The 21,464-nt window shown below is 44.9% G+C and overlaps 1 protein-coding gene and 1 long non-coding RNA gene across 3 annotated transcripts in view; both read left to right on the top strand.

Annotated features, from left to right (window-relative positions):
- Positions 1–270: 270 nt before the first annotated feature.
- Positions 271–17,389, top strand: FKBP9 (FKBP prolyl isomerase 9). 2 transcript variants are annotated; one of them, XM_065665817.1, is made up of 10 exons: positions 274–592; positions 3,996–4,141; positions 4,695–4,884; positions 5,859–6,004; positions 6,961–7,150; positions 8,737–8,882; positions 10,069–10,255; positions 12,582–12,727; positions 14,206–14,369; positions 15,722–17,389. In XM_065665817.1, exons 1-10 carry the CDS (start codon positions 339–341, stop codon positions 15,902–15,904), a joined length of 1,752 nt encoding a protein of 583 aa, XP_065521889.1. In that variant the 5' UTR covers positions 274–338; the 3' UTR covers positions 15,905–17,389. The 2 variants fall into 2 exon arrangements, with proteins under 2 accessions (XP_065521890.1, XP_065521889.1); XM_065665818.1 differs by lacking the exons at positions 14,206–14,369; positions 15,722–17,389 and adding an exon at positions 13,292–14,157 and having other exon boundaries at positions 271–592.
- Positions 17,390–17,845: 456 nt separating this feature from the next.
- LOC136007700 (uncharacterized) overlaps positions 17,846–21,464 on the top strand; it is a 28,814-nt gene continuing 25,195 nt past the window's right edge. Inside the window, exon 1 of the long non-coding RNA XR_010609822.1 lies at positions 17,846–18,332. This is a non-coding gene — a long non-coding RNA (uncharacterized LOC136007700). The remainder of the gene's footprint in view (positions 18,333–21,464) is intronic.

Below are 21,464 nucleotides of genomic sequence, written 5' to 3'. Positions count from 1 at the left end.
AGCATGTGTGCCGAGGGAACGGCAGGACCAGGACAGGCCGGGAGGGCGGCCCGGGGGCAGCGCCACGTCGCACCGGCAGCGGGTGGGATGGACGGACGGACGGGCGGACGAAGAAGCGATCGCGACGGCGTGTGGGGAGCTGGCGCCGAGGCTGCTCCTCCCCGTCTCGGGTGGGAGCGCTCCATCCACGTCTGCAAGTTCGCAGCGGCGGGAGGAGGAGCAGGCGCGCCGGGAAGGGCGGGCGGGCGGGCGGGCGGGCTCCCTGCTTCTCCCCCTTTCTCCGCGTCTGCCTCCTCCCTGGGCTGTGCGCGCCGTGCGCTGCCCGCTTGCAGCGCTCCATGGCGGGGCCGGCGGCCGTGCGGCGGCGGGGCCGGTGCTGCGGGGCGCTGCTGGTGCTGCCGGCCGTGCTGGTGAGCTGGGCCGCCTGCCAGGCGCCGCCGGTGCCCGCCGCACAGCCGCCCCCGGACGGCGCCGAGCTCCGCGTCGAGCGGCGCTTCGTGCCCGAGAGCTGCCCGCGGGCCGTGCGGCCCGGAGACTTCGTGCGCTACCACTACCTCGGCTCCTTCCCCGACGGCACCCGCTTCGACTCCAGGTCTGGCCGGCAGCCCCCTCGGGGTTGGGTTCTTGCGAGGGTGCTCTCGGGGAGAGCAGGGGAGGGAGCGGCTCGGTCCCCTGCGGGTGTTGCTGGGGATGAATGTTGCGGTTGAGGTTCGGCTCAGCTCATCCCAGCTGTGGCCCATAGGCACTTCTGGGGTGAGCGCTTGGAAGCAGGTCAGCGGCAAGCTGTGCAGTGCGGTGCGAGAGAACAGAGAGCTCCCATGGGAAGGTGTCTCTGGAATGTGAAAGGGTGAAGAGCTGGGGGGTGATTGCAGGGCACTGGGAGTGAGAGAGACCTCTGTGGAGGCTGGGTCCGGTTCCCAGTGGTTTGCGTGCCTGGACGGATCCCCACTGCATTCTTCCAGTTGCTTCTCCAATGCATCCACCAGAAGCTTTATGCTCAAAGAGAGGAGACCGTAAGGATATTAGGTTAGCCTGGTAAACAGGAGCACATACAGTATTGGAGGCTTTCACAGTACCCTGCCCGTTTCTTTCTGTATGTTTCCTATGTGTTCTCCAGACTCAAACCTTCTGGAACACAAACATTTCTGAACGTTATCATTGCCAGAAATATGAGAGTTATCGGGCTGTGCTTACATAAAAGTTTTTGGGTAAGTTGACCTATGTACAGTGAAGAACCTGGCTGCTTTCCTGCTGTTATTTTAGGATCAGACAGCCTAAACAGTGGGATCAGGAGCTTGTGAAGAATGTTGATGCTGCCCATGGCTTATTTGTTTTTTTCCTGTTTCATTCATTACCACTGATCAGAAAGAAAAAACAAAATGTCTTTTCAGTAATCCTGCTAATCTTCCTTGTGCTTCAAGGAGAAATCTACTGCCTTAGGGAAGTAACTGTCCTTCAGTGCAAGCTCAGCTCTTCATCTGGAGCTGAAGTGGCTGGTAGTGCTCCTTCAGCAGCGCTTCTGTGGGTAACATTTGGTGTGCAGTAGCTGGAGTTGGTGCAGCTTCAGTGACGAGGCATAGCGAGGACAGTGAACTCATTGGCAAGTGAGACTCTTGGAGAATCATCCTGAGCTGCAGATGTGAGGACATGCACACACAGAGGCAGCATCCTCACGGCTCATTTTACAAATATGTGGCAATTGGAAAGTCAGCTGTGTGCTAAAAAATGTGCTTCTGCTCTCTGCAGATACATGCTGAGGCTTACTGTGGGCTGAGCTGGACCAGCACATGCCTGCACCCAGGCAGGGCGCTTGGAGGGTCTTCCCAGGTGGTGGCTTTCATTTAAGTCCAAGTTCTTTGTCATTTGGAGCAGGATCAGGCTGTGCAGAAGTGCACAGCATTTATCCCTTTCAGTCCTCTAAATATTAGTGAACCAGTAACATCAGTGATAGTCTAATCTAACTCGAGTGTCTGTATGGCAATCTTCACGTCAAGAGGGTGCAGAAAGTCAGATTTGTTCTGCTCATACTGTTTTCTCTCACATTGACATAGGTTTTTGTTATTCATTAACTATTGTCTATTTTTAATATCAATGACAGTGATCTGTCATGTTAAGACAATGGAAAATGAGGAGGGGTTTATATTCCGTAGCTTAATGGAAGAAGTATTTTTGAGTATTTGTCATAAAATATTTAGTGTTCCCTGCATACAGTCAATATATACTAAAATTGGCCTGTTGAAAAGCTCATTTTTCTACTTGTCTGCATTGCTACCTGTTGATTGGGGTTTTTTTTAAGTTCCTGAAAGTGATTACCAGCATCAGTTTGGTCAAACACTGCTATGAAATTGGCCTAGAAAACACTCTGGGTGTTGAACTAAGTGCAGTTTTACTTTGTTTCTTCCTCAGCTACTGAAAATATTCTTCTTGCAGGTTAAGACTATTTTCCTGTATTTCCAAGCACAGGTGGTCATCCTGCTCTTCTTCCTACCAGGCTGTTGGCAGAGTCTTAGTTTATTCTTTATAATCATATATTGTTTTTTGTTATTATACTTTATTCTTTATGTTTATTGTGTGCCTGTTTATTTTTTCCTCCCCGTCAGTATTTGCACTTCTGTTTCCATGGCCATAAAATGATCGGCGGTTTCAAGTCTGAACTGACTTGCCCAGTTGTCTGCTGTTAATTTGGGAATGTCTACTAACAGACACTAATAATTTTGCTTATTTTTAAGGAATCTGCAGTCACTCCTGCAGAGCTGCATGATCCGTTCTCTGCTTTGCCAGTTCTCTGCTTAGCATCAATGTCTTCCTGACTTTAGGTTTATATCTGGTTTCTTAGAACCTGTTACTGGTCTTAACACCTTCATTATGTTTTTGTGCGTATAACAGGATTTGGCAGGGGCTCATTTAAATATTTTCCACCCTTGCCTGGGAATAGGGATATTTCTGCAACCAAAAGTGAGTGCTCTTTATGGTGCTCTGTATAGAGGGTTGTCTGTTCTAAGGGAAATGGTTGCCAGAAGAAAAAATGATGGAGCAAACAGAGAGGTCACTCAGTGAGAGATACTTGAGAGATTCGATGCTCTGGGACTGTTGGGAGGCTCAGTGTGTTGTGGAAGTGATGTGTATGGTGCTGGAAGGAAAGTTTGACATCATTTCCCTAGCAATATCTAGCTCCTGGCTGCTTTCCAGAGAGTTTCAGCAGGAAAAGAGGCACAAGCATTTCTTTTGTATTTACATTTTATTTTTTTTCAGGGCTGCCTTTATCTGAGAACTAAAAGTCCTTTCAATTATAAAAGGAATTTGAGAAAATGGGAGCCGCAAAGGCTTAAAAATAGGCATGAAGCTTTTGAAGTACTTCCTGCTGTGTGTTTATACATCGCTTCAGGATGTCAAATAGCAGGAGTAATTCAGGCACAGCCAAGCGGGATCATTGTGCAGATTTAAGGTGGTCAACCAAACCATGTAAACTGATGTTAGTGTTCTGCTGTGGCAATGCTGATGTTCTCCAGCCTCTTTGAGAAGCGATCGGTTAAGCATCATTGCTTTTACCTTTCAAATGTTCATGTGTTATCACAGTGGAAGATCATTTAGCTCTCTTGATTCTTGATTGGTCAAAGTTGTTGTTTAAAGCATGTCTCTATGCCTTAAGTGAGAGCCGAGAATGTGGAGGAGAAAAATAAGTAACCAGCTGGAGAAAATAACCAACCACTGACCAATCTCAGAACTACTACTCAAAAAGGCATCTTTTCTCTTTCTCTCTTCTCCCACAGGAAGTCCCAACCGTGATGTCTCAGATTATAAAGCTTATCAAGCTAGTGTAATTTGTGGTGTTACTCACCAAAGTGGTGGAATGGTAGAAAGGTTTAGGTTGGAAGGGACCTTAGAGCTCATCCAGCTCCAACCACTTGCCACAGTCAGGGACACCTTCCACTAGACCAGGTTGCTCAAAGCCCAGAATGAACTGCTAATTTTTTTGCCCTCATTTCACTCTTTAGCTATGACAGAGGATCCACATTCAACGTGTTTGTGGGAAAAGGTCAGCTTATTGCTGGGATGGACCAAGCTCTGGTGGGCATGTGCGTGAACGAGCGACGTTTTGTGCAGATCCCCCCCAAGCTCGCCTATGGAAGTGAAGGTGTCTGTAAGTACAGCACTGGGCCAGCAGGGGGTTCGTTGTGCGGGCGATTCAGCAGAGCAGATAGAAGACGGAGACACAGAAGAGTAGAAATGGCACGTAGTGAATTTCAGAGAGGTTTTCCCCTGATCAGGGGTGTTTGTTAAGCCTAGGTAATCTAACCAGGCTCCCTCTGCGAGCTGTTGACTCCACAGGACCTTCAGCGAATGAAGCTTGCTACCAAAGTTCACTGCTTATTTATACCTGCCTTGATGTTAAATACTTATTGTGATTTGTCATGGCAGTACTGCACAAGGTTTTGTCAGTGCCAGAATCAGCCTTGCTCTACAGACAGTCAGCTAATGCTAAATCAAGATCACTTTGCCTGACGGAAATGTTTGATAACAGTTCATGTTGCCAGATACTCCCCTCTGTAAGTAGCTGCAACAGTGACAAGGGGCCAGGGGGATATAGGAGAAAGGCGTATACTGTGCCTTTTTTTTAGGATATGCATGGATTTGTTTCCTTTTTCCCCTAGAAAAAGGGAAATGAAACTGATTGTGTTGTTTTGCTTTTGCAGCTGGTGTGATACCCCCCAATGCTGTGCTTCATTTCGATGTGCTCCTGATAGATCTTTGGAACTTGGAGGATGAAGTGCAGGTTCAGACTTACTTCAAACCTGAGAAGTGTCCTCGAACAGTCCAGGTGTCTGACTTTGTACGATACCATTACAATGGAACATTCTTAGATGGGACCCTGTTTGATTCAAGGTATGCAGCTGGGCTGTGTGTCTTTTTGTATTTTAATATGTATCTCATGTCACTTAAACCCATCATTTCCTCCCCCTTCACTGGTATAACAACTAATGCTAATTGCTGAGAAACACAGGAAATTAAAGCTAGCATCATCTGAGTGTCAGTAACTTATTTAGGGGTTATAGGACAGGGGTACTGACTCAAACCAGTAAACCTGTACATTATTTCTTCATGGGCATTACAAAACCAGATGACTCTTCATTGCAGCCAGCTCAAAATTTCTGTAACCACTGCAGCATAGCTGTTCAAGTTAGAAACAAGCTTTATAAACTGAGCAGAGTTCATAATGAAATTGAGCTACTAAAACTTTCATGCTAAGATTTTAAGTTTGCAGCATGTGGACTTCACTGAAGTTTGGTGGAAGATAATGCTGTAATAACAGCTGCCATTAGGTTTGTGAGCCACTTTTCAAAACCTCTGCTAGGTTCCTGAAATAGCTAAGCACTCTGGAAAACACTGCCCAGCCAGCCCTTGGTAAGTCAAGGAACAGTATTTTTGGAGCGGCAACTTGTGAGTTATATCATAGAATCAACAAGGTTGGAAAAGACCTTTAGGATCATCAAGTCCAACTGTTCCCCCAGCACTGCCAGGGCCACCACTAACCCATGTCACTGAGGGCCTCGTCTACACGGTGTGTGATTGCTTCAAGGAATGGTGACTCCAGCACTGCCCTGGGCAGCCTGTTCCAGTGCCTGATTACCCTCTCTGTGAAGACATTGTTCCTACTATCCAGTCTAAACCTTCCCTGGTGCAGCTCGAGGTCACTGCTGGTACAGGCCAGGATGCTGTTGCCCTTGGCTACCGGGGCACACTGCTGGTGATACTGTGGATAGCATGAGGCTTTTAAAGATAAATGCTGTTCTTTCCTGGGGCTGTCTAACATTTAGTTATGTTTTGTTTGTGTTTTTGTTTTCTTGTTTCTTTTCTAGCCATAATCGGATGCGGACTTATGATACTTATGTGGGAATTGGGTGGCTGATTCCTGGTATGGACCAGGGTCTCTTGGGAATGTGCGTAGGAGAGAAGCGCATTATCACAATACCACCTTTCCTGGCATATGGAGAAGAAGGAGATGGTAAAAGTTATTTTTTAATCTAAGTAATTAATATTTTAAAACAAACTTGTACTTCGTGTATTTTAACTTTACGGGCGGCATTATTACTGATTCCAGACAGTTGGAACAAAGTAGTGGAGAGAGAGGTTCAAAATGTATTATATACAGGATTGGACTGGTTAGAAAGCACAAGTTTTTTGGGCTTTTTGGATAAAATTGTAATCTTTGTACACTGAAATTTTATTTCATTCAGAGAATATAGTCTGCAAGATGGATTAATTGTCCTGTGAGGCTGTATGCAGCCTGCAGGTCATACACAGAGGTCCCCATGTTAAATGAGGGGGCAGTTAGGTATGGTTTGGAACTCATCCTTAAATTCTTTCTCTGCTCAAATATTTAAGGATATGTCTGTGGATCCAAGGTTTCATACCCCTTCAATGAATTCATCACCGTTAACTGTGATAGCCATCTCCATGGATTACAAAACCTGCTTGGAGCTGGGTTTTTATCTTAATGGTTCTCAGTGAAAGCAACCTATGCTGTAATTTGTGTATTGATGGAAAGGTACTTTTTCACTGAGATACTCAATTTACCCTTCTTCAACTCCATCATGTGGTCTCCTGTTTTGATATTAACATGATGGGAAGAATGGATGTGCCACATTTGTCTTCTAATGGTTATTTTATGCACTTTCATGAAGTGTGTTGGAAATACTGGTAGACTAAACCACGCAGCTCAGGTGGAGCTACATTGACTAAAATAGGTGTTGCTGAAGAGGCTGTTCTTAGTGAAGCAGTGCTATCACAGTAGGAACAGAAGGAAATAATTGAGTTGAAGAACTGAGTGACAAATCCACTGAAAATGACTGACTAGAAGCAGATTATGCTGATTTATTTTGGGAGGGGAGGTGCTTGATACTCAGCAGTAGGTTACTTCTGCTGCTTCTTACCAGTTTTTCTGCTTCAACACTTCTGTAGGTAAGGAGATTCCTGGCCAAGCTTCCCTTGTCTTTGATGTGGTTTTGCTAGACCTCCATAACCCCAAAGATGGAATTGCTATTGAGAACCAGCAGGTGCCTGAGTCTTGCGAGCGGAGGAGCCAGGCAGGAGACTTTCTCCGGTACCATTACAATGGCACGCTCTTGGATGGCACACTGTTTGATTCCAGGTAACCAGATGGTTCAGCCCTTCAGATCCCATTTGCAATTTGACTTGTCTGTTTTGTCCATAACATATCCAGTTATTTGCTTTTCCTTCCTTTTTGCAATTGTTAAGTGGAGTTGGAGTCTTCTTAAAAACCTCAAAGAAAACTTTCAGTATGGGAAGGAAAACAAAGACCTCTTTGTGTTATGACAGTGTCACAAACGCCATCTAGGGGTGGTGATCCACCTCGTGAAGCTATGTATGCTTCACACACACGTGCCTGAAGACTCTTTGCCCCATAGAGCTTATTTGCCAAATAGGTGGTACTGCTGAAGAGAGAGCAGATCAATATGATTCCCACTGTATGTCCTGAAAACTGTGAGTCAGCATGCTAGTGGCTCATTTGAGGTTAATCTCAAGAAGCTCTTTCCAGTTGCACTTGAAAACTGCATTTTGAAGGCTGATGTCTTTCAGGACTGAACTCAGTGATGGGGTTTCTGTGGTAAAGGAAGAGGGATTGCTGTTGTGTCAAATTCAAAGTTCTGTGGGCATGTGAGACTCATGTACAGGATTTTATGATGAATAAGAAATACCCTTGTAACTTCCTGCCACTTTTGTTTGTTCTTCAATGAGCAGTCCTCTACTTCCACTCTAGCTTTCAGAACAGTTGGCACAAGTAGCCAAAAAGATTTGAAGATGAGCCATTTTAAAATGTTTTACAAAATAAACTCATGGAAGAGTGTTTAGAACTGCTACAGCTGCTGTGTTTTCTCCCTCTGCAATAGCGAGCTGCAGAACTGCCCCTGGGCAGCTCAGCCAGGGCTGTCTGGACTCAGAGCAGTTGAATTACATCAGGGTCTGTCCTTGTCTCGCTGTTCTTCAGAGTTACCTTGTAAAGATGAATTAAAACCTTTCTACCTTCCTTTCCTTGGGCTGTGCCTTCATGTAGCATGCCTTGAAGAAAGGCAGAAGACAGGCACATCCTTGTAATAAACCTCATTTGTTGTCATGGGCTTGTTTTATTTCTGTCATTAGGTGTTGAAGCATATCCTTCAACCTACACAGAAGTGATTGGCATAGTTGGAAGGGAGGGATAGTATTGATAGTGTTTTGTTGGTGTGACTCATTTTAATTATGTGCTTCCCACCTTCTTCTTGTAGTAGTTGTACTACATAGCTGTGGTTGCAAAATGAGATAGTCTGAAGAGTGTCTTGTGAAAATGAATGTAAACTACATCTAGTTGATAAGCATTTACTAAAGTAGAGTTAGGGCGGAGGAAAACCTAAAGAAAAAACCCGATTTGTTTCAGTTACTTATCAAAACATGATTTAATCTAAAATACAGAAATGAGATTTTCTTTCAAGGTATGGTAGGAATGTGTTTGCAGATAAGCTGTATCCTAGCCAGGGTCCCAGTGCCAGTTAGTGAGTGATGCACATGTCATGACTGATGAAACCTGGTGGCCTAGATTCATTGAACATGGTGGTTGCATTGTGCTTCTTAGGTGCTAATTAATGACCTGAACTGCTTTCAGAATTGTGTTGCAAACCTGCTGCAAGGTTCTGTGTTTGCTGGAGCACACCTGACACTGCTAACACGCATTTCCCATAGCTACTCGCGGAATCGCACGTATGACACCTATGTTGGGCAAGGTTATGTCATTGCTGGAATGGACGAAGGTTTGCTTGGTGTGTGCACTGGTGAAAAAAGGAGAATAATCATCCCCCCTCACCTTGGATATGGAGAAGAAGGAAGAGGTGAGATTCACTTTTCATTTGAGTCTTCTGTAATTAATGATGTTTCCTTTATTGTTGAGTGCATTTGTGTGTAGTTCCCCTTTTTTGGCATTTAAAGACTTAAGTTGTTATTTTGTGGGCATAGTGCTGACAGGTTTACACCCAGGATTTGCAAAATGAGTTTAATTAACTAATAGGACAGGAAGAATGCAGAACAACCTCACATGTCATTGGTGACCTGAACTCATTTGGATGATCAGTGGCTCAGACAGACTGGCACTTGGGTGCCAGCAGCTCTGCAGGGTGAGATCTTCCTTCCTTCCTTCCTGTATGTCTGCACAAGCTCTGTGTGCTGAAGGAATTTGTTGTGGCTTCTTCACCATTCTTTCCATAGACACAGGTTTTGTGGATTCCTAAACCTGTAAAGGGTGGATGAATTATAGCAGTGAAGTGTGTGTGTAACATACAATTAACATTCCTTTGGGAAACCTCATTAGTACCTGCAAAGATTGGTGTGAGAGGTTGAAGGTGGTAACCCTTCACACTGATCACAAACCTAAGGTTGGTGTTTCAAAAGGTACCTCCTGGGATGTTACTTGAGAAAAGTGACTTAGAAAAAAGGCCTCTCCTTTGGGACTGCAAATTCTATGCCATTGATTTGGGAATCAGACTCCTTTACCAACAATCCCCATTCCTGGGTCAGGATGTGTCTTGTTAGTCCTGGTAATGCAGTTGCACGTTGTCCTGGGAGGAGGGAGAAATTGCTTCACTGTCAGGACGTTGTAAGGAAACATCACCTTTTAGACATGATGGCATTCCTTGAAGTATGTGAAGTCCTGCAGGAATTTTGATGCTCAGTAATGAATTGGTACATGAAACACAAATCAGTTATTTGGGATGGTCACAGGAAGTACCTGGTTGTTGTTTCATTTCAGCGTAGTTTTCAAATTCAGAGTAATGCATTTTTTTTCCTTCACCGTTGAACTGAGGTTTTAGTGCTTTTCCACTGCTTCTCCTTCACTGGATACAGCTTGCATTAGTTGCACACAGAGGAGACATAATCCTTTAATTCTGAATGAGAAGAGCAAAATAACTTGGTAGTAGGCACAGTGGGAATATATATTCCTGTGGGATGCAGGACCTGGCCATCATAAGTCTGTTTGGGTACCATTTCTTTCTCTACTTGCCTGATTTTATTCCTATTTAGGGAAGATTCCAGGATCTGCAGTGCTGGTCTTTGACATCCACGTGGTTGATTTCCACAACCCCTCAGATTCAGTCAGTATTACTGTGAACTATAAACCTTCCAACTGCACCGTCCTGAGTAAGAAGGGGGATTACTTGAAGTATCACTACAATGCTTCGCTCCTGGATGGTACTTTGCTAGACTCAACGTAAGTAAATCCCTGGTAAAGAGAGTATCCCTGGCAGCTGGTGCAGGGCCTGGAGCACAAGTGTGATGGAGAGTGGCTGAGGAACCTGGGGAGTTTAGTCCAAAGAAGAGAAGGCTTAGGGGGGACCCGATCACTCTCAACTGCCTGACAGGAGGATGGAGCCAGGACGGAGCTGGTCTCTGCTCCCAAGGAACAAATGACAGCCTCAAGCTGCCCCAGGGGAGGTTTAGACTGCAGATTAGGAACAATTCCTTCCCCAAAGGTTGCTCAGGCATTGGAGCAGGCTGGCCAGGGCAGTGGTGGAGTCACCATCCCTGAAAGTGTTCATGCACCGTGTAGATAAGGCCCTCAGTGCCATGGGTTAGTGGTGGCCTTGGCAGTGCTGGGGAACGGTTGGACTTGGTTATATAAAGGCCTATTCCAACCCCATTGATTCTATGATTCTATAGCATAATGAGAGAACTGGGAACAAAGAAGGTGTAGTAGTGTGTTGGAGAAGAATATAGACACGACAAGTGGAGTGATGAAGGGGGTTGTCTGTGTAGCAGTTCAGGTGCCTGGGCCAGTCCTGCTAGAATGACATTGGTTTCAGTGTGAATGAACTGCCTGAGTGTGTTCAGTTTCGTGGGCAGGATTTGCTCTGTGTGGGTTCAGTGCTCCCAAGAGAGGTCTGATAGGTGTATATGGTGTAGGGCTTGTTAAAGCTGTCTTGAGTGTGGTATATAGTTAATGGTCACCTGTCACGTCTGGACCACGCATGGGTGCTAGTTTTCCTTTATTGTAATGTTGTGGTGTCAGCATGGAGAAACTGTCAGCCTGATTGTGATGGTAATGCTCATTTCCTCCTTCCTGTTGACAGCAGGTTCATGAAGGAAGTAAGAGACTGCTCCAGTCTGTCTCATATAGAACTGAAGTGAGCCCATGGCACTGGTCGCTGCAGCTACAAGAACGCTTCTGCTAGCTTTTTTTCCCACCTTCATCTTTTGGGTAGTGCAAGTGATCATTATTTAGGTTGGAAGATTTGTTTTTGGAAGGGAAGTTGGGAAAAGCTATTCTTAAACAGGTTATAATTAATATAGGAAGCAGCTTGTAGTTTTCACAGTGTACACCATAGCTTGCAGAGCTGAAAAGCTGGCTGACATTGAAGCTCTTAATGTGATACCGTAGGCGAGTATGTATGCAAGCAACGTGTTTGGAATCAAAACACCTTTTATATGGCAGGAATGCTCATTTTGTAGCAGGAAGTAAGGGATTTGGAGACTGTGTTATTCTAAGCAGTTTATAGAGAACCAAAGATCATGTATCTTATGCTCTTAATTTTAAGGCTGACCTCAAAACCACTGAATTGTTTTATTTCTAAATAATACTCTTGTACCTGTGGTGGTACAGCCAGGCCAGATAACCAAAGGAGACTGACAGGAGAAAGGGTCATAGAATCATAAAGTCACAGAGTAGTTTGGGTTGGAAGGTTGAAGGCTCATCCAGTTCTAACCCCCTGCCACTAGAGCAGGTTGCTCCAAGCCCCATCCAACTTGGCCTTGAGCACTGTCAGGGTAGGGCAGCCACAGCTTCTCTGGGCACCCTGTGCCAGGGCCTCACCACCCTCACAGGGAAGAGCTTCTGCCTAATGTCTAACCTAAAGCTGGGTCCTGCTGTTGTGACATGAACCACATAAAAAGTCTTAACACTGCAGGCTCTGCTTTTAGAATCACTTTAACTTGTGATAATTTCTAATTTTAGATACAAGCCACCAGCAGCAAGGTAAAATTCAAATATAGTGTGGTTAAATAGCAGTAGTAGTATGTGAGATACTTCCATGCTGTGTTGGTTCAGTGACTGCTGTGCTGTAGTGGCTGATTTTATTACAGGGCTGGCTGATCCATGTGAATGCACCCTGATCCCCATGGGCTGGTAGTTCTGGGACAAATGTACCTCTGGAATATGGACACCTGCTAAAAAGTCCAACTTAATTAGTTAAAAATATGTGAAAGGCAAAAGCCTCATTTTGAGATAAAATCCCTTGGGGGTTTAGTTGGCAGGATTAATGATTTTAATTGGGTTTCATTTAAGAACACTATCATTTTAGTATCAGAGGACCTGTCAGCAGCTGGGACGCTTCTGTTTGGTGTTGGCCATAACTTGCTACCTTGGGAACAACTTCAGGTAACTGCTTGGTAGAACAGAGCATTGGGCATGTAGTTTATTTTTGGTAATGGCAGCACACTAAGTAGAAACTGCTATTTCTGTGGTAATTTGGAACAACAGAAATCCTCTATTGTAGGTTGAGGGCTTTTATAATTCTTTTTCTTCTTCCCTTCCTCTCCAGACACAGCCTTGGAAAGACCTACAACATAGTTCTGGGATCTGGGCAGGTGGTGGTGGGGATGGACATGGGCCTGCAAGACATGTGTGTTGGGGAACGTCGAACCGTCGTTATTCCACCTCATCTTGGGTATGGAGAAGATGGAGTTGGTAAGTGAGTGAATCTAATGCACATCCACTTAGCATCTCTTGAGTAACTGAAACATAAGTACACAAGGTTTGTTATTTGCTGTGCTTTAGGGTGAGTTCCTTAATGGGATTTTTTCAAGAGGTTTTTTATGTCATTACTTTGGGATTCCTCCCCCATTCACAAATGAAATGAACATACTGTCTGTGCTGTGTTTTAAGTCATAGTGTTCCTGAGGTCTGTAGCCCATCGCAGTACAAAAGGGAACACACGCCCCAGTAATGTTGCCCTGTTAAAGCATGATCCAGGCACTCTGTTGCAGAAGGAGGTAAACACTTGCTCTCTGTGATGGGGAATTGGATGCTCATGCCTGGACGTGCCACATGTTACGCGGGAAACAAAACTGAAGGGGCCTGTTCTGCGCTGATGTGATAAAAAATTCAAAGAAAAACTCAAACCTCAGAAACTACATAAGTCAAATGCGAGATGTGAAATGGGATCAGTGCTGTTGAAATACCAACACCAGCATGTTTAAGGCAGTTTGCTCTGGTTTAGAACACTGAAGCTGATCCATTTTTTAATGACAGGGCCAACAGTGATAAGAAGAACAATATAGAAGTGACAAGAACTTTCATATCCCAAGATGTGTGGTTGCTATTGGTCCTCTGAGTTAAAAGACTCGAGGAAGAGGAGTCAGGAGATCACCAGCAATCTCTCATGTGTATGGAAACAATTGCAGAAGTTGCTGTGTTCTCTGAATAGCTTCAGAAGAGTTTGTATTTTATAAAGACTGTCAGGCATTATGTGCCAGGCTTAATGGAGAATTAATTTGTGATAAGAAATAAGGAAGCATTTTCACTTGTACCTGTCTTCCATGAAAAAGTATGAATATTATATATTATTAGATAAAATTGCATTGTTCTCTGTAATAAATTGAAAGTCTCATAACAGAAGAAGCCTGCTGTGTTAAATACCTGTCACAGGTATTTGCCATCATTCAGATTATATTTGCTACTCATGGTCTGAAAGGCTGGGTGGTTGTTAGTGCCTTTGTGTGTACGCAGGTAACTGAAGGGATTTGCTTGTTTGCTACTGGGCAGAAGTTAGAGATGACCTCCATTTTGTTTATCAAGAATAAATCAAATTCCTTCCTTCCATGGCTTCAGCATCTCAAGCTGATGCAGCACTCCTGAGTGTCAGTTAGCACCTCGATACACAGCGTACGGGTGAGATAGAGGAAAATGGATTCATTCCTACAGTTTTAGAAGTAAAAACAAACAAACAAAAAAAGGATGCAGTTTTATTCTGAAAGCTTCCTTCATGTCCTGGTCACCTCTGCTGAAGTGAACAGGAAGATTTGGTGGTTTGGGATCACAGGCTTTGGGGATTGCAGTAGAGAAGGTGCTGTTGGAGGAGGAAGAGAAATTTAATTATGGATTGAAAGGATATACATCCTTCCGTGTAAGTGAGGATCATGCCCCTCTGCCATTTGTTGTGACAGAAGGAGAAGTGCCTGGTAGTGCTGTATTGGTTTTTGACATCGAACTGCTGGAGCTGGTGTCTGGCTTGCCCGAAGGGTACATGTTTGTGTGGAACGGGGAAGTCTCTCCCAATCTGTTTGAAGAAATAGACCAGAATCACGATGGAGAGGTTCTTTTGGAGGAGGTAAGCTGAAACAATGAGAACACTTGCAGTGATTTGCTCCTACTACCATCATCAGGATGCTTTCTTATAACACCATCACTGCAGATGCTGAAGAATGGGATCTCTCCTCTTCCCCTCCTCTTCTCCTCTTCTTTGACATGGTGTTTGTTGTCAAGTTAACAGGAAGGCAACATGTCAATTAAAATGTGGTTATTTAGCCCTGGACATAGAGCCAAAAAGAAGTAATGTAAGAATGGCTAAGAAAGGAGTTGTATTTTTTTAGTTTCTTCTTAACTCTTCATTTTCACCTTTCTCTGTCATTCTGTTTTGTGTCCTTCCTCGCTTGAGTAGTGTTGCCTGCAGCACTCAAAGGGTGGGCTGGGGCCCTATGGAACAGCATGAGATGCTTTTGAGCTTTTTAACAAGCCAATGGGGTAAAACCAGAGTCTCATTTTCCCTTCCCCTAGCAGTCTCTTCCACCTCTTTGTTTTCCTTCCTTCTCCATCTTCTCTTGTGTTTACCACCACTTTTGCTTTTGCAAAATAGAAAAGCGCTTTTAGCACTCTAGGGTATGAGTGGTGTTGGATGTGACTGTTGCTGGCACATCCTTCTGGTCACCTAGCAAGGAGGAGAGGGAGAAGCTGAGGAGGTACAAGTGCTTGGCCTAGAAGGTGTAAATTAATGTCAGGAGTAGCTTTTCTTGCTGAAGCTTATTTAACAAGAGGTGCCAGAGCTCACAGGAGTTGAAGTTGTGTTTGACTGTGGACTTCTTGTCTTTGGCAAGCCAGCAGTATGGCTTCTGTCAGATGTTGTCTCATAACATTGAATAACTTCATCATACATATCAGGAAAAGGACTTTAAGGGAAAACTAACCTTGGAATCTTTCTTACTATGGAGGCAAGCCAGAGGCATAATGCCTGAAGAGACTTTAGCAAATCTCATGGTGTTCTGATACTCAAAGTCTCATTTCCTTGTTTCACTCTTTTTTCGTTATGTGTGGTTTCTTGTAAGATGCAGGCGGATGTTTCTTTTACAGTGTGAGCTGCTTGCATTGGCCTGTGAATTAAGCCACCCCTGTCCATGTTCTGTGTCACTCTCTGTTCTACTCATTTTCCCCTTAAATTATGAAAAATAGCTTGTCAGGTGTGCAGGACCCACTGGAATAAGTGAGGAATTCCACAAAGAGCAATTTAACCTCACATCTGCCTGAATTAGTCCAGTTTAGGTTGTTAGCGTTATGTGTGTACTTTTACACACACTTAGTAAAACGCTAATAGTCAACAGCAAGTGAGTACTACTTTTGTAAATACTCTTTCAGTTTTAAATGCCAGTCTCACTGTGAGCTGTTTTCTCCCCCTTTCTCTCCACTCAGTTTTCAGAGTACATTCAAGCTCAAGTCGATTCGGGTAAAGGAAAACTAGCTCCTGGGTTTGATTTTGAAAAGATTGTGAAAAACATGTTCACCAATCAAGACCGGGATGGCAATGGTAAAGTTACTGCTGAAGAATTCAAGTTGAAGGACCAGGAGGCCAAAGAGGGACACGATGAACTGTAAAGAACCAAAAAGCAAAGTCCTGAGCTGAGCTACTGTTTGAACGTGTGTACTAGAAGAGGTTTGGGCAGGCATGTTTCTGAAAGGTCAGCGCTCAGACAGACAGTCTGTGTCTGTCTGTCCGCTGTGCTGGCAGGCTGCTACATGGGAAGAGGGTTTGCAGTTGGAATCATTAGGTCTATTTGAAGAAAGTGTTCAGTGCCTCAAGTTAGGATGTGCCAACAGATAGAGTATACAGCTGGACCTGAGCCACAGGGGCTAGCTTTATGCTAAAGATTAGATGTTCCCATTGAACAACACACAGTCACTCAGGGGGATGGGTGGATCAGTTGGGATGGGTGGGCTGATGGATGGATGAATGGATGCATGGGTGGGTGGGTGGTAGGGAAAAAACTTACCGAGTGCTTTTGAAAGAATTTTAAGATACCTTCTGTACCTGAAATATTTGTGCAGGAAAATGAACCAGCAAACATTCCCCATGGAAAATAACCTGTAAAATGGGCAGCCGTTGAGCCCAGCTCCTTTCAGAATGCATGAGCTCTCTTTCCAGTGACTGAACAGACTCCCAGGACTATTTGCCATCTGATGTGCGCATTGCAGAGCATGCAGCTGCTAGCTATGCCATTGCAGAATTCCATAAGCTGTGAATTAAATTAAACAGGCCTAGAATTGTACCCATGTGTGTGCTGGGTTTTCACCTGATGGAGTAAAAGTCTGCTACCAGCTGCCTTGTAGTTCATTAATAACCTTGACTCTGGCTGGTCTGTTCAAACAGTTCCCCCCAGCAATCCCCACACCTCCCTGGCTGCAACCTTATTTATAGTTTTGTTAGACTTCAGGTATTACTATTCCGGGGTCCAAATACTGTCATAAATACCGGGCACAACTGATGTTGTGTTGGGCATCTGTCCCCTGTATTGGGAATGGTTAGAGTGAGGAGGAAGGACTTGGAGCAGAGCAGTCTGGCATGGCGAACACCCAAAATGACAGTGACACAATTAAGGAATAGCACTCTCTGGGTCTGCAAAGGTTCTGGCCTATCCCTCCATACCGGATCAGCCCTAGGAGTGCAGCTGGAATGGGGTGTACTCCTGAGACAAGGACCCATTAGGTCTGTAGACATGGCAGGCTGTTGAGTAGGAAATACACAAACCCCCTTAGTATGATCCCGCTCAGTACACTGCATGTAAAGAGCACAAATACACATCTGGTTGATCTGGTTGATACACATCACTGTTGAGGACAAGAAGGGGAGTTGTGTTCCATTATCAGCTTTGTGTCTAGTCTCTTGCTTTTCTTGATCTGTATGTGCGGGTTGGGAGCTTCCCGAGACCCGCTTTTTAAAACCTGGTATTTCAGTTGGATGAAAACATTTTGTATTGGGGTTTTTAATACAGTTGTTATAGAAGGAGCAATGAAATATTTTGTTTTGATACCATTAAACGTCGGGTTACTGATCTTTTTGTTAAATAAAATGTTGATGACTTATTACTGCTAACATTTCTTTTTTTTCTTTTCCCCCCCATTTTGGGAGCTTGAGAGGAAGCAGGACCCCTTGGTGCAGCACTCTCCTCCTGCACACCGCAGGCTAAACCTGAGTATGGGCAATACTGCTATTAGTCTTCAGGAAAAATGCTTTAAACTAGGATTCTAAGCAACAACGTTTCATTCCTCAGGTTAGTGAAAGCAACCTCTGTGGGCCTTGTATCTGAGGTTTGGTGCTTACGCTGGGCAGCCTGTTCCAATGCCTGAGCACCCTTTGGGGAAGGAATTGTTCCTCATCTCCAGTTTAAACCTCTCCCCGGTGCAGCTTGAGGCTGTTTCCTCTTGTCCCATCCCTTGTTCCCTGGGAGCAGAGAGCAGCCCCCTCCTGGCTCCATCCTCCTGTCGGGCAGTTCTAGGGAGCAATAAGGTCCCCCCTGAGCCTTCTCTTCTCCAGACTAAACCCCCCAGGTCCCTCAGCCGTTCCCCATCACACTTGTGCTCCAGGCCCTGCAGCAGCTCCCTTGCCCTTCTTTGGCCCTGCACCTCAGTAACTCTTGATGATAACTCTTGTCAGGTCATTAACAGCCATATGAAAAGGGATGTTCAGGGAAGGGGAGACTCCAGCAATCAGCTGCTGCTCCTGTAACTCAGCAGCCAAGTTCCCAGCCTGGGCACCTGATTCCCATTATTAGGTAGCCAGCTGATGAAAGGGAGCTGCCTGTAGTCAAATGTGGTGGTTGGTTGTGGAGTTATTAGAGGTTTGTTAGGAAGGGGGCATGGGTCTGCACTCAGAGAAATCCAGGTATTTATATTCTTTCTGTGTGTTTTTCTTGTCCTAACTGGACAGAGATGCTTTCTGCTATGTAACTGATTAGGAGGAAACTGTAAACCTGTAGAGGTCCCCAGTACTTGATCTTGGACATGTAATACAGACAGAACAGATACTGTGAGTAGAGTCAAAAGAAGTTACAAATTCACTTAACTTTGCTGCTTATCCCTTGCTTCAAGGTTTAAATAAAACTCTTTTTGTCTCCAAGAAAATGGTCTGGGAAATGTATGATACCTTTCTTTCTAAGTTGAATCATAAGTTAAATATACTTTCAGTGTTGCAAAATGTTTCTGGTTAGAAACTTGACTTAGAAAGACATTTTGTGAATAATATCTCTTTCCCAAAACTAAATGCAGCATCTGGTTAGCAATTAGAGGGACTTGGCTTTCTGGAGGAGTTGCAGTGATGATGCTGTCTGTAGTTAATTTTGCTTATGATTTTTGGAAGGCAATGTGAATTGAATGTATCAGTTCTTATTTCTAGCCAACAGATGTGTAACAAAAAGATGGGATTTAGAAAAAGTGGAGGATATCTGAAAATGCATCTTATGTTTTCCACTGGTTACCATATAATCAAGACTTATGCTTGGCGGTGGGATGATGAAAGGATGTTGATGAACTGTACAGTACTATGTAAGTTTTTTAAACTGGACTTCCTGATTGAGGTTGGTTGTGTTGGTGCCTGTTCTTTCTAAAAAGCTGCATGTATGCTATCTCAAGAAGTAAATTATTTTGTGTACAGATCCCCTTTGAACAGGAAATGGGCTCTATCAGATGACTGAAATATGGCTCAGTTGCTCCTATGTCCTAGAAAAGGTATGCTGTTCTGGCAGACCCCTAATGCAGAGTCTGAGACTGACAGGATTTAATGGCTAAAGGTGAAAACCCTGCAGGAGGTCTGAGCTTTCCTAGTGGGAGGGTGAGAATCCTCTTCTTTCAGCAATTGTTGGTATGTTTGGATGTTTGGAGACTGACTATTCATTGTCCTACTTGGAGGTGAGATTGGAAAATCTTCCTTGCCTAACGCATGGGACACGGTTGGTTGATCTGAAATCCTCTATCAAGGCAAGGAGTTTTAAGTATCCCTGTAGTCGGGGAAACCATCAAGTGATCCCTTCTGATACACCTGGGCTCTGGGCAGGCTGAATAATGATTTCAGTAGTTCTGACTAAGATGTAGTTGGAGATCTGCTTGGGTAACTGCTTTTAAAGATACTGCCCAATGCTTTTCCATATTGCTCTGTCTGTGCTATTGTGTACGGTTTGGTTGGTTTTGTTTTTCTTTCCCTCCAGTTATGGGTGGGTTGTACAATGAGATCCTCATCACACTGAAGGAGTGATGGCTTGGGGTGGGTGAGCCTGAGGAAGAATCACGGCAGGGGGATCAATGAGTTTATGTGAAATCCTGAGGCAGGCTGGATGAGAACACGGGACAGTCCTGCCCACCAAAGACCAGCCTCACACCTTCTCACCGATGCTGTGGGGAGTCAGGGAACTCTGTTATGCTTGTACCCAGAATGATCTTGTGCCAGAGTGTGTTACTGGCAGGTCTTGTGCTGTGGAGCTGTGGCTATCAGCTACTTCTCACGTGCTCTACATTTTAACTGTTATCTGTATTCCAAAGGTAACCTGCCTGTAAACGGAAAACTTTGTCCCAGTGTAGACTTTGGGGGTAATGCATGGTAATTAGCCCCTTGCAAGCAGAGACTGGTTGAGTAAGCAGTGCATCCCGGCTCCGTGGTGTTTGTCAGAAGGCCTTTGCCTTTTGGACTTCTATTTGGCAGCTATGACAAAAGAGCCATCATGATTGCTTGTTTAAAACCCAGAACCACCAACTCTCCTCCTGCTAAAACCTTGATGTTAGCTCAGCTAACAAGTTCCATAGGTGCCTGTAACCCAAAATGTAGACTGCTGAAGGCAGAAGATGACTGTGCAGAAGGCTGCTCCTTCTTTCCCTCCCTGTTTTGCAGTACAACCATCCAGACCCTCCTTGGATGGTCGTATTGACTTGCTCCTGTCAGTCAAACATTAGCTGCAGCACTTGGTTTTGCGTGTGTGTACCAGTGATCAGTAGCTCTCTTGGTGCCACTGACTCAGCAGCTCTCACTGCTTTCAAGCTCTCCCTGTTTTGGCTTTGGCTGACAGGCTCTTGGCAGGTCAGGGATGAGGCAGCTGCTGCTGCTGCGGTCTCCTGTCACTGGCACGACCAGGGTGCTTTCAGCTCTTCCAGTGTGCTGCTGCCTGAGTCACAGCTCTAAAGGGAAGGCAGCCAAGATGCTGCCCTTGCCTTGGTTTTCTTGCAGTTCAAGTGGTTTTCTGCAGAAACGGATGGCTTCCAAGGTCGCACTTGTGGGGACCTGGCTGCCCCTGTGCTGGGATTAAGGAATTACATGACCATAGGCTGCATACAAGGAGGACATCACCTCTCCAGCAGTCTCTGCCTGTGACGATGCATGCCTCTGCCATGCATTTGGAATACGTGGATGGTTAAACTTCAGTTCACTGCAGAGGCTGCAGATAGAGGTGGGGTAAGGAAACTACCCCCATCTTGCCTCCTTGGAAAAGTTCCAGTGGCTGTAACAGATGTCAGTCTGTTGATTGGGACTGAATGTGACTGGTGCTACCATGTCAGAATTTAGATAACAGACCACAAGTTGGACAGAAAGAGGCTGTTTGGTGAGTATGCTCATCTAGGCTCTCCTGTATTTGTATTCCTCAAGGAATGGAAGATGGCACAGATCCTGCTGTGTATAAAAGAAAGCAAAAGGGAACAATGACCATATTGTATGTTAGGGAAGTTAAATGACTGCCTCTATATTATTAATGAATAGAGCTAATACAGCCAAGACCTCTTTAGGACCAGGGTCACCATACCACCTTTAACTTCTCCTGCAACAGATCAGAGTAAGCTTCTGAAGCTGTGGCTATATTAAGAAGAGAAGGCTGCGTGGAGACCTCATAGCAGCCTTCCAGTACCTGAAGGGGGCCTATAGGGATGCTGGGGAGGGACTCTTCATCAGGGACTGTAGTGACAGGACAAGGGGTAATGGGTTAAAACTTAAACAGGGAAGTTTAGATTGGATATAAGGAGGAAATTCTTTCCTGTTAGGGTGGTGAGGCACTGGAATGGGTTGCCCAGGGAGGTTGTGAGTGCTCCATCCCTGGCAGTGTTCAAGGCCAGGTTGGACGAAGCCTTGTGTGGGATGGTTTAGTGAGAGGTGTCCCTGCCCATGGCAGGGGGGTTGGAACTA

The sequence above is a fragment of the Lathamus discolor genome, chromosome 2 (genome assembly GCF_037157495.1).
Source record: "Lathamus discolor isolate bLatDis1 chromosome 2, bLatDis1.hap1, whole genome shotgun sequence".
NCBI lineage: Eukaryota > Metazoa > Chordata > Aves > Psittaciformes > Psittacidae > Lathamus > Lathamus discolor.
Note: the sequence above shows the minus strand (reverse complement) of the source record. Positions and strands in the feature narration are given on the sequence as shown.